Source organism: Macrobrachium nipponense, chromosome 1 (genome assembly GCF_015104395.2).
Source record: "Macrobrachium nipponense isolate FS-2020 chromosome 1, ASM1510439v2, whole genome shotgun sequence".
Taxonomy (NCBI): domain Eukaryota; kingdom Metazoa; phylum Arthropoda; class Malacostraca; order Decapoda; family Palaemonidae; genus Macrobrachium; species Macrobrachium nipponense.
In genome coordinates this window covers 64847669-64860412 of record NC_087200.1, presented here as the reverse complement: position 1 = coordinate 64860412, position 12744 = coordinate 64847669, and the positions used below count along the sequence as shown (strand labels likewise).

At 46.1% G+C, this 12744-nt stretch overlaps 1 protein-coding gene across 5 annotated transcripts in view; it reads left to right on the top strand.

The window, feature by feature from the left end:
* LOC135219370 (voltage-gated hydrogen channel 1-like) overlaps positions 1-12744 on the top strand; it is a 287846-nt gene that overhangs the window by 255633 nt on the left and 19469 nt on the right. For all 5 annotated transcript variants that reach the window (XM_064256083.1, XM_064256084.1, XM_064256085.1 and 2 more), the window contains exon 5: positions 5901-6102. In XM_064256083.1, the coding sequence (XP_064112153.1) occupies positions 5901-6102 (202 nt within the window). The remainder of the gene's footprint in view (positions 1-5900; positions 6103-12744) is intronic.

Below are 12744 nucleotides of genomic sequence, written 5' to 3'. Positions count from 1 at the left end.
TGCGCATGTTCTTGATTCTTCTACTTCTTCGGCACCTGGCCTATTTGTCGCCGTAAGGATCTCAAGGAGCCTGTGAAGAAATCAAGGTTGTGAATGCAGAAGTAGTGCAGCCAGAGTGTTCATCTCCCCCTCCCCTTGATGCTGTCCAGGGTCCGACTCCAAGGAATTCTCGTTCTTTGTCAAGTGTTCAAGTCACTTCTCCTTCACATGTACGTGCTGTGCCCACACGGACGTGTACATGGCCATGAACGTGAGTCATCTATTGGGAGTGTGCGTAGTAATGTTCCTAGTGTTGTGGTTGGTTCGTCGCAGGAGTTGGTGCTTGGTTCCAGCCCAGACAGGTCGCAGGAGTTGGTGCTTGGTTCCAGCCCAGACAGGTCGGCTGGGGTTTCGGACTGTTTGGCTGCTGGCTCTTCTGTTGGTTTGTACAAGGAAGGCGTGTTGGATAAGCCTGCTTCATCTCGTCGTTGGTCTCCGTTGCCTGAGCAGGAGGAAGGAAACACGCAAGAGTTTTTGTCTTTCTTTACCAAAGTTGTTGATCTCATTCGTTCAACAATTTGGAGAGTAGGAATCAGGCTTGGTCGTTTTTCACCCCTTCATGCTTGGAAGCCTTGCTGGGGGCTACGCAAGATCCCAAGTTATTGTTTCAGCTTCCTTTATGGGGGCGTGTCCAGTCGGTCTTGCAAAAGGTGAAAGCCTTGTGTCAGATTGGGACGGGTTTCTTCGGTCAAGGGTTCTTCCAAGTTGTTTCCCCCTCCAATCACGAGGCACAGGAAGTATTAGGCTACGAACTCTCCCTACTTGTTGTCTCGTCATCGTAACCTGGACATCATTCGTCTGAAGCCAGGGTTGACTTTGGAGCAGGTGAGGTCGGTGGCGCCGTCCTTGTCTCTGCAGGATGCCTCAGCTTTGGAGTCTACGGCAGCCTCCATGTTACAGACAATGTCATGGTTGAACTTCTGGTAGAGGGTCATTGCCAAAATTGTGTCTGACAGGTCCCCAGAGGGGTTGGTGAGGGCTTCTTCTCTTGCCAGTTTGTTGCAGTCCGCAGGGCAAGGCGTTCTTGTATCTCGCACATCTCAATAATAATTTGTTGGCCAATCTTCTTCTGATAAGAAGAGATGCGGCTTTGTCTAGGATAGCAAGATCGGTTGACCCTGAGTCCTTGTTGGCACTAAGGAATGGGGACCTTTTAGAATCTCAGTTCCTGTTCCCTTGGACTGAGCTGGAGGAGGCGATAGACTGATGCCGGGCTGACATGAGGGACAGGTTAGTGCACCAGGCGGTGTCAAAGTCAGAGTCTTGTTCTCCAAGACATCCTGTCCCTCTTGCTCCTCTTGCTCAGCAGCAATTACAGAGATCGTTGCCTGGTAGGCCATCTAGGAGTTCGGTTTCGGCAGGGCCTTCCCATTCGTCCCATTCTAGGTCAGAGGACCAACGTCCCTTTCACTCCCACTCTTACAAGTCAAGAAGGGGCTCCAGGTGCAGAAATAAGGGGGATCGTCGTTAGGTTGGGCACCTCCCCCTCTCCTTTGCCACGGGTGGGGGGTTGCCTGGCAGGCCATAGGCCAGGAGTCAAGAGTTATGGGGCAGAGAAGTGGGTAGTAGATGTCCATCGGGTGGAGTATCTACTACCATTCGACTTCTCTCCCCTGCTCTTGGACAAACCTCTGCTCAGTTGGGTGTATCCCCCAGATTCTCCAAAGTTCTTGGCTCTCCAGGAGGAAGTGCAGAAGATGCTGGACAAAGATGCAATAGAGGAAGAGGTGCGTCTGTCTCTGGGGTTTTACAGTCATCTTCTTGGTGCCCAAGGCGTCAAGGGGATGGAGACTGATCGACTTATCCACCTTGAATCATTTCATCAGGAAGACGAAGTTCAAGATGGAGACCCTGCGATCAGTGTTGGCAGCTGTGAGAGAAAGCGACTTCATGCTGTCGATAGATTTAAAGGATGCATATTTCCAGATCCTTATTCATCTGTTGTCCAGGAAGTTCCTTCGCTTCTCTCTCAGAGACAAGGTCTTTGAGTTCAATCCTGTGCTTTGGGTTGACCACAGCCCCTCAGGTGTTCACAAGGGTCTTCTCTCTCGACTCAAGTTGGGTCCATGCTCAGGGGATCTGTTTGCTGAGGTACCTCGACGATTGGTTGTTCTTGGCAGGTTCCAGAGAGAAGCTGCTGCAGGACAGAGATCGTCTGCTTTGGTTATGTCTGGAACTCGGCATCATGGTAAACCAAGAGAAGGCAAACCTCGTACCCAGTCAAAGGATTCTCTATCTGGGCATGGTCATCGATACGGCAGTTTCAAGAGTTTTCCCAGTGGATCAGAGGTTGGAGAAGTTGTGATTGGTGGCGCACTACTTCCTATCACAACCTCATCAGTCAGCTCATCAGTGGCAGGTTCTTCTGGGAATTTTGTCTTCTTTGGAGAAGCTGGTCCCTCATGGGGGACTTCATCTTCGGTCTCTGCAATGGAGACAGGGAATTCTGGTCTCCGGCGGGGGACTTGCCCCTAATAAGGGTTGGTGGTTGGACAACCAGAATCTCTTGAAGGGTGTTCCTCTGCATTCTCTTCCCCTGGACCTCCCTCGCAGGTTGGGTGCTCATTTAAGCGGCCTCATTACTTCAGGCGTTTGGAGTTTGGAGGACAAACAGCAGCATATCAACGTCTTAGAGTTGAAGGCAGCCTTTCTGGGTCTGAAGGAATTTCGGGAGAAAGTAGAGGGTCATTCTGTTGTTCTCATGTCAGACAACACCAAGGTGGTCACTTATGTGAACAAGCAGGGGGACCTGATTTCACGTCAACTTCACACCTTGACAGTCAAGGTTCACCAGTGGGCGGTCAGCAATGCGGTAGAGCTCTAAGCCAGGTATATCCCAGGCAGAAGGAATGTGGTCACAGACAAGCTCAGTCGTCAGGATCAGATCCTAGGCACAGAATGGTCTTTTCATCAGGCTGTGGCAGACAAGCTCCTCCAAGTTTTGGGGGAAACCCATGCTGGACCTCTTTGTGACCTTGTTCAATGGGAAACTGGAGATATTCTGTTCGGTGGTTCCAAATCCTCTGGCGTTAGCGTAGGATGCATTCCAGCATCCCTGGGACAACCTGGAGGTGTATGCCTTCCCTATGTTTTGGTTGATCCGTCAAGTCCTGAACAGGTTGATGAGTTCGCAGAGTCTTAGGATGACTTTGGTAGCCCCTCTGTGGCCACAGGTGCAGTAATGGTTTCCGGATCTGTTGTCGTTGTTGTTGGAGGTGGCGAGGGAGATTCCCCCTTGGTGGCATCTACTTTGTCAGCCACACGTAGAAAGATTCCACCAGTCAGTAGAATCCCTGTTTCTTCACGGTTGGAGGCTATCAAGTATCTCCTCTGAGTGAAAGGCTTTTCTCAGAGGACTGCAGGCATATGTCCAGCAGTCTCAGAAATTCTACCTTTGCCATTTACCAAGGCAAATGGGCGATTTACTGTGATTGGTGTCATAAACAGGGTTTTTCTCCACTCGGAACCTCTATTCAGCACATAACAGACTTTTTGACCTTCCTCAAGAATGAGAAAGGTTCGTCTGTTCTGCCATTAGAGGCTACAGGGCAGCCCTGAGCTTAGTGTTACATCTTAGAGGTATCGACATCTCCTCATCCTGGGAACTCTCCTTGCTAGTTAAGGGGTTTGAACAGTTGTGTTCTCCTAGAAAGGTCAAGCCCCCGACATGGGATGTTTCCTTGTTCTTGAGAAGTTTCACTAAAGCTCCTTATGAACCTTTGTGTCATTCGTCTGACTGGAACTTGACACTCTTTTTAAAACGGTTTTCCTCCTGGCCTTGGCATCTTAGAGGAAAGTGGGGGAGCTACACGGCCTGAGCTATGTTGTGAAGCACACCAGGGGTTGGGGGCCAGTGTCCTTCGAATTTGTTCGGAATTCATGGCTAAGACCCAGAATCCCTCAGTGCAGGATGATAGGGTCGCCTCCTTTTCCATTCCATCACTGAATGACTTTGTAGGTGGTGATTCTCAAGAGCTTTTGCTATGTCCTGTCAGGGCTCTGCGTTGCTATCTCAAAATGACACGACATCTTAGGCCAGGTTGTTGTAGGGTTTTTGTTAGCACGGGGCTTATGAAGAAAGAGGTGTCCAAGAGTACAATCTTTTTTTGGATACGTGAAACTATCAGACAAGTGTATTTGACTCTTGATGATTCCGCTGCCATGTCTGTATAGGCTAGAGCACTTGATGTCAGGGGTATTGGTCCCTCTCTGGCTTTCAAGAAAAATTTATCTGTTCATAGAGTTCTGAACACTGGTACTTAGTTATGCCAGTCCACGTTCACCTCTTTCTATCTTAAAGATGTTGCCCACAGATCTATCAACACATTTTCCCTAGGTCCTGTGGTGGCTGCCCAACAGATTGTGTAACTCATCGTTGCCCTTACCTAAGATGATTGTGTGGATGAGAGAATGAGTGAGTTGGCTGGTCTCTCTTTCTCTTGTACCTTTCCTTCTTCCTACAGGTGGGTTGAGGAATACCCACGTCATTCACTGGACTGGTCTGATACAGGTGAGTAAGGTAGTCATACTGATAGTTTGGTTGCTTGGTGTACAGATATCCAGCCCTCTGTTTGGTAGCATACGCTTCGTTCCTTAGCAAGGGAGAGTAAGGAGTAGTATTGACGAACTTTAACATTTCATTGTTTGATAATTATATTCTCATTTTCAGATGGATTTGAAGTCACCATCGGAAAAGATGGATTCTTGTAGTAACGAACCCTGGAGCATTGGTTTTTTAATTGAACAGTCAAAGTTTCTCTTTTGTTCCCTATGCAGTGATTCATCCCATATATCATTGTAGGTAACCCAGTTGCTGAGTTGTTTGATATCACTGTATCTAGCTTCTCACGGGCATCAGTCCCTCTTCGGTAGATATTTCTTCTGGAGGTGGACTGATGGGTAGGCCCCCAGCTGGTTTAGGATGTCTTTACCTCCCTCCAAGTATAAGTCTATCCTATTGTTAAGACTGAAGGTTTGGTCGCGTATGAAGAAATGACAAATTTTCAAAGACAATTTGTATTTTTCATAGCTACAAACCTGAGGTCTTAACGTTGTACGCCCACCTCGAGCTGCCCCTCTGTCTTCTTAAAGGCATCCTGGGTTGGGAAAGACTGAACGCGGTGGCATGGGTGTGTGGTCCTTGACCACATTCCACCCAGTATACACATGCATTGCCAGATCTCACAAGATTCCTTGCTTTAATCTGCGATTTAACCGGATCCAGCTAGGCGCTAGAAAATTATCCTTTTGTTAAGACCTCAGGTTTGTAGCTATGAAAAATATAAATTGTCTTAGAAAAATTGTCATTTTAACAAAGATTGTTCATAAACTTTCCCATCACTGATTATTGAGAAGTGGACATGGAAGAATCAGCATGTGGAAGGGAAGACATCTCCAAGCCTTTTAAAAAGCAAAACAGGAGACTCAGATGCTGAGAACACATCTTCATTAGATATGGAAGTTTGGAAGTTTTATTTTGTATCTTTCTGCTATGTAGATTTGGATGATGCATGAACTATGCTAAGTTAAGAGTAATGGGTTTGTATGAAAATTTTATTGTTTCAATAAAATATATTTTTTAATGTAATGAGGTTCTTCGCATATCATTGTTGAGGTGTGTAGATCATTTCTGTATGTTGTTGGTAATGAAAGTCTATGTTAAGTACAAAGGAAGAAATGCCTTCCAGTAAGTGTTTTGTAAGTTTTTTGTATGAATGAAAATGATCTTACCTTATTTCTGATATTAAAGTAAGTTGAAATTAGCCCTAGCCCAGTTTTTATGGTAGAGCATACAGAAGCACATACGACAGAGTATCGTAATATTTTTTACAGCTACTGTACTGTGTTTCTTGAATTTACAGCAATGGTGTTACAAGTGAGAAAAACTGGAGAAAAGCGCTTACTTCATGAACATAAATGTAGGGTACATGCAGTACAAGCAATGGAACGGTATCGTACATATAGCTATGCACAGGATATGTACATCAAACGTTTGGAAGAAATTCTAATAAGAAATGGAATTCCCTTCCAGGAGGAATGCAAAAGTCGTCCTGATTTTAACAGGTAATTATGCTGCAGTTACAGTCTTCCCAGTGCACTCCAACCATGGAAGTCAAGAGACACTTTTATCAATTGCCAATGTCTCTGCTTCATATTGAATTAATTATACATCTGTTAGTGGCACCTCAACTTAATAATCAGTTGGGGGATCTGCCCCCTTTCCAATATGTAATGAAATCTGTCTAATCAGTATAGTACTAAGGAGCAAGTTGCTTAGATTGTAGTGCAAATCATTTCCATGTAAAGTAATTGATAGCCTATCCTACCCAGTATTTTGTTTTTTCCATTAGGGATGTGCCCAAGTATCAGTATCGGTATTGTTGGTATTGGCTAGTTTTTCTGGTAGTGGTATCGGTATCCGTGAATTTCTGCTAGATACCACTGATACTTTTGTCATTAGTCATTAGTTTAGGGATTAACAAATCCCAACAAACAGAACCTTTCATAATCTAAATAAATGACTCTGGTAACTGTTTCTAGCCACTGTATAAATTAAAACTCAGATTAAAGTATATATTAGTGATTTCAGATTCCTCGTCACCCCATGAATTTGAGTAAGCACCATGTACCTAAATTGTTAAGTCTTCTAATGGTAGCCATAATGTAAGGCAAACAATATCCAAGTAATAAAGGGATTAAATACTAAATAGTTATACTTGATGTTCTTTTTCAGTAAAATTTATATGACCTTTCAACTTTTTGAATCTTTAATATACAATAACCATAAAACAAGAATGATTTTAGTAACAATATATATTCCCTTAAATAACAGTAATATGGAGGTAACAGGTATTGGTATCGGTATCAGCTTTAAAAGTTGATATCAGTATCGGCCAAAAATTTAGTATTGGTGCATCCCTAGTTTTAATTCAATTAAAATATTGATATACTTGTCACTCAATGTCAGACAGAAATCTGCTAAGTGAATTGCATCTAAAAGTATACTCAGTACAGTACTATGAAGTATACTTTAACAAACACAAAGCTGATTGCAGGCTTGCCTACTTAGGGGGCTTTTTTCCAGGATTTACAGAATACACAAAAATATAAAATAGTAAAGGTACCATAAACATCCTTGTGTCTGTGTTTTCAAGAAATGAAGTGTTATACTCATATTTATTTCAGTTTGTCCGTATATATGTGCAAGTACACATGCATCACATTAAGATATACCACATATACAGTGCTTTGCATGCCATTTCTCTCTCTCTCTCTCTCTCTCTCTCTCTCTCTCTCTCTCTCTCCCCGATATCAAATTGTTTTCATGAGTAATATGGTAATTGCTTGTCTTTCATTCTCGGTCAAAGTTTTTTCATAAAGAATAACCCAGAGAGAAAGAGAGAGAGATAGAGAGCAAATTGACAGTAAGAATGCAGTTTATATCATAATGTGATGTTTGTATGTATACGCAAGCACACATGCACTGTGAAAAATGTATTTACGTTATAAGTAAAACTACTGTATTGTATTAAGTGCAATACTGTGTTTCATTGAATAAATGTCAAGAAAAATACTGTCAGAGAGAGAGAGTTGATCTTAACTTGATGTACAGTCATGCTCAAATCTGAGGCGACATGATTCTTTTTATATCGTCCAAAATGTAACGTTGCCGAGTAGTGTTAATCTTTTATTTTTTATTTCCAATTTCATACATGTTGACAGGTTTACAAATTCACAGCTAGTGCTATTTTCCCTATGGTTATATAAATATGACCCCTTTAAGCATTGGTATACTTTGCAACCTCATGTATGTATGAGTTGCAAGATGCCACAGATTCCTTGCTTTACAATTTTTGATTGTTTTTAACCGGTTTCCAGCTGGCACAAGAAGATTATCCAATTGTTAAGACATTTGTTAGCTATGAAAAATACAAATTGATTAAAAAATTTGTCATTTTCATTGCTGTTGCTAATGCTCCCACCACCACCACTAAGCACTTTCTTTGTCTGTCATCATGCAAGAATGTTGTGCTGTGCTCTTCCTGAAAACGAAATTGAATTTGTTTTTTGTTTGGGGTTTTTGTTTTCAAGCAGTGGTACCTTTTTCTGAGATAAAAAGGGTATTAATGGATGAAAATTTCATCCTTTCTGTTTCTGTCAAGTATATCCAGACTGCTTAATACTTATCTTCCATCCAGATTCATCAGTGTTCCCATTGTAGGGGAGAATTTACTGCGTTAAGAGGTCCTTTGCAGATTAGGAGTGCTCTGCCCAGCCTCAAGGCACGTATGGGTTGGCATCGGGTCTCATCGACTGTCGCTCTGCCCTCCTCAAGGGCCTTCGTATGGGTTGGGGCATAGCCCGGTATTTTCAAAACCCGACATCGGTTTGGGGGGGGCTTTCTGGCCCCAGGGCCCCTCAAGGGCCACTTATTGGGAAGGGTGGGTTTTCGGGTCTATAAAAGACTGTTTTGGCCTCGGGACCAGGGCCCGTATGGGGGTTGGGCACGGGGTCTCCATCGAACTTGTTGCTTCTTGGACAGCCCTAAAGGCACGTATGGGTTGGCAATCGGGTTCATCGGGGACTTTTTGTTGCTCTAAGCCCAGGCCTTCAAGGGCCACGTGGGTTCGTAGGTTTGGCATGGGTCAAACCCAATCGACCTTGTTGCTATGCAGCCTCAAGGAACCGGTATGGGTTGGGCCTGGGGGGTTTCTCATCGACCTTGTTGGCGCCCCAGGGCCCTCAGGCCCAACGGTATGGGTTGGCATCGGGTCCTTCATCGACCTTGTTGCTCTGCCCAGCCTCGAGGCACGTATGGGTTGGCATCGGGTCTCCATCGCCTTGTTTGCTCTGCCCAGCCTCGAGGCACGTAATGGGTTGGCATCGGGTGCTCCCCATCGACCCTTGTTGCTCTGCCCAGCCCTCGAGGCACGTATGGGTTATCGGGGGTGCTCATGGCCCCAGCCTCGAGGGGCCACGTATGGGGTTCGGGCCATCCCGGGTCTCTTTTGCCCAGCCTCGAGGGCAAGTATGGGTTGGCATCGGGGTCTCATGCCCAAAAAGCCCTCGAGGGGGGGCACGTATGGGTGGGCATCGGGTCTCATCGAACCCTTGTTGGGGGCCTGCCCCAGCCTCGAGGCAACGTATGTGTTGGCATCGGGTCTCATCGACCCTTGTTGCTCTGCCCAGCCTTCAAAAGGCCACGTAAATGGGTTGGCATCGGGTTTCCCTCACGAATTTTTGGCTCTGGCCCAAGCCTCGGAGGCACGTATGGGTTGGCATCGGGTCTCATCGACCTTGTTGCTCTGCCCAGCCTCAAGCCTCGAGGCACGTATGGGTTGGCATCGGGTCTCATCGACCTTGTTGCTCTGCCCAGCCTCGAGGCACGTATGGGTTGGCATCGGGTCTCATCGACCTTGTTGCTCTGCCCAGCCTCGAGGCACGTATGGGTTGGCATCGGGGGTCTCATCGACCGTTGTTTTTTGGCTCTCCAACCTCCGAAGGCCACCGTATTTGGGTTGGCAATCGGTTGGGGTCTTTCATCGACCTTGTTTGCTCTGCCCCAGCCTCGAGGGCACGTATGGGTTTTGGGCAATCGGGTCCTCATCGACCTTGGGTTGCTCTGCCCAGCCTCGAGGCACGTATTTGAAGTTGCATCGGTCTCATCGACCTTGTTGCTCTGCCCAGCCTCGAGGCACGTATGGGTTGGCATCGGGTCTCATCGACCTTGTTGCTCTGCCCAGCCTCGAGGCACGTATGGGTTGGCATCGGGTCTCATCGACCTTGTTGCTCTGCAAAGTAATTCCGGAGGTACGTATGGGTTTGGCATCGTCTCATCGCCTTGTTTGCATCGCCCAGCCCTCCAATCGTTTTATGGGTTGGCTCGTCTCATCGCCTTGTTGCTCTTGCCAGCCTCAAAGGGGCACGTATGGGTTGGCCGGGGGGGTCTCATTCGACCTTGTTCCTTCGCCCAGGCCTCGACGTACGTATGGGTTAGCATCGGGTCTCATCGACCTTGTTGCTCTGCCCAGCCTCGACGTTCGTATGGGTTGGCATCGGGTCTCATCGACCTTGTTGCTCTGCCCAGCCTCGACGTTCGTATGGGTTGGCATCGGGTCTCATCGACCTTGTTTGCTCTGCCCAGCCTCCTAAAGGCCACGTATTGGTTGGCACATCGGGTGGTCTCATCGACCTTGTTGCTTCTGCCCAGGCCGCTCAAGGCACGTATGGGTTGGCAATCGGGTCTCATTGACCTTGTTGCTCTTGCCCAGCCTCTAGCACGTATGGGTTGGCATCGGGTCTCATCGACCTTGTTGCTCTGCCCAGCCTCAAGCAAGTTATGGGTTGGCATCGGGTCTCATCGACCTTGTTGCTCTGCCCAGCCTCAAGCACGTATGGGTTGGCATCGGGTCTCATCGACCTTGTTGCTCTGCCCAGCCTCAAGCACGTATGGGTTGGCATCGGGTCTCATCGACCTTGTTGCTCTGCCCAGCCTCGAGGCACGTATGGGTTGGCATCGGGTCTCATCGACCTTGTTGCTCTGCCCAGCCTCGAGGCACGTATGGGTTGGCATCGGGTCTCATCGACCTTGTTGCTCTGCCCAGCCTCAAGGCACGTATGGGTTGGCATCGGGTCTCATGCCTAGCCTTTTGAGGCACGTATGGGTTGGCATCGGGTCTCATCGACCTTGTTGCTCTGCCCAGCCTCGAGGCACGTATGGGTTGGCATCGGGTCTCATCGACCTTGTTGCTCTGCCCAGCCTCGAGGCACGTATGGGTTGGCATCGGGTCTCATCGACCTTGTTGCTCTGCCCAGCCTCAAACACTTATGGGTCAACATTGGGTCTCACTGACCTTATTTAGTACCATGTCTTGGCTCTGCAGAACTTGAGGATTGCCCTGGTACTCCATGCAGGTAGCTGGATAGTCTCCTCTTCATATGCTTCTCAGGAAGTACACCTGGTCAAGTCACCACATTCTACTGTCTGCACATTTCCAGTCTCAGGACTGGTTGCATGCAGGCAGTGAGGTTAGCTATTCCTCCTATTGCACAGGTTATACAGAACCTGTGTAACCTGTGTATATTTTGTCTATAAATCACTGCATGCCTGTAGCTCCTCCTCCTATGCTTCCCTGGAGGTACACCGCCTACTTGTTCGACAGCTGGTTGATCCTCAGACCGTGGACTTCCCAGTGGTGGGTTGAGTCATGGTACATCCCTTTTGGGGACACACCAGCTCTGGGACTACATAGCAGTGTGTACACGTATTATGTTCACCTGTAGAATACGGGGGAATGGATGCAGAAGCAGATTGCTCGTTTAGTGTTTGGGGAGTGCAGTGACCTTTACCCTTGATTCCCTGGGTATGCACATTAGCTCGTCACCCATGTACTACTGCCTCCCATTATCATTGTATAAGGTTGCTGAATTGTACTTATGGGATGGCTTTTCTTTGCAATGGACTTCCTTTTTCAGTACCTATGAATGCTGGGAGGATTTATTCGAATGGGTTGTGTGACAACAGGTCTAAGAGTTTGCTGCAGACTTGCGGTTGTTTTTTTATATGATAGTGCTGTGTTCATTCTCTTTTGTGGTCATTCTTAGCCTATACTTTTCCCAAGCATGTGTAGTTGATTAACATTACCCTTGCTTTTGGTGTGTACATAATGCTTTATGGTGCACATATAAACAGGAAATTTGTGCTATGTTCTTGATATGATTTAGGTCATTTATTAGAACCTGCATGCTAGTACATGAGAATTTGTTGGATTTCAAGAGGTTACCGTTAAGTGTAAGCTTATAATTGTTACCATGAGAAAAGTGGTGTTACGTCCACTGTACTGTTTATTTTTGTGATCCAACAACATTTTTGCAGGTCTTCCATGTCTTCATGAGTTCCCCACTGGATGAGTGGTTGCTTATTCGTCTATTAATCTGGTAGCCCAAGTTCACTCCCCGCTGCTGCCAGTACAGAACCAGCGGAATTTATTTCTGGTGATTAGAAATTCATATGTCAATATAATGTGGTTCAAATCCCACAAAAGCCTGTAGGTCCCGTTGCTAAGTAACCAATTGGTTAGTAGCCATGTAAAATATTCTTCGGGCCTGGCCCAGCAGAGCTGTTAATCAGCTCAGTTAGATTTAAGATATGCTTTTTTCATAGCCTCAGTCCAGTCTGTTGATTTGTTATCTTATTTAAGGTAGATTTCAATGTTTGATTTAGAAAATCTCAATTTATGGAGTTTTTTTTTTTTTTTTTTTTTTGCCTTCCTTTCAGAACCTATGGAGTTTTTTGCCTTTCTTTCAGAACCTCTATGGCAGTGTTGGTGCAGAGATTGTTCTGCTCCTTGTGAGCCTAATGATCTTGGGGAAGTAACCATGGCCTTCCTTGTTGAACTTTATTGTCAATGGAGTTTTCTTTAGGGTCCACTTGAGAGGCAAAGCAGTGATTGTTTGCTGTGGTTTAAGATGCTTGTTGTGCTTTCATCAAGTTAATGATCAGATTGCAGATCATGGGTATCCTGCCGTCCATCAATCATACAGACCACTTTTATATTACCATGGGAGATGCCGTAGTAGAAACAGTGGGAACTCTGTGGATGACAGCAATAACAAACATTGCCTAAAACTGTTCTTGTTCTAAGGAAAAGCATTCTTGTTTTAAGGATAAGCAAGACTTTAACCAAGGGCAGGAAAGAATTGCAA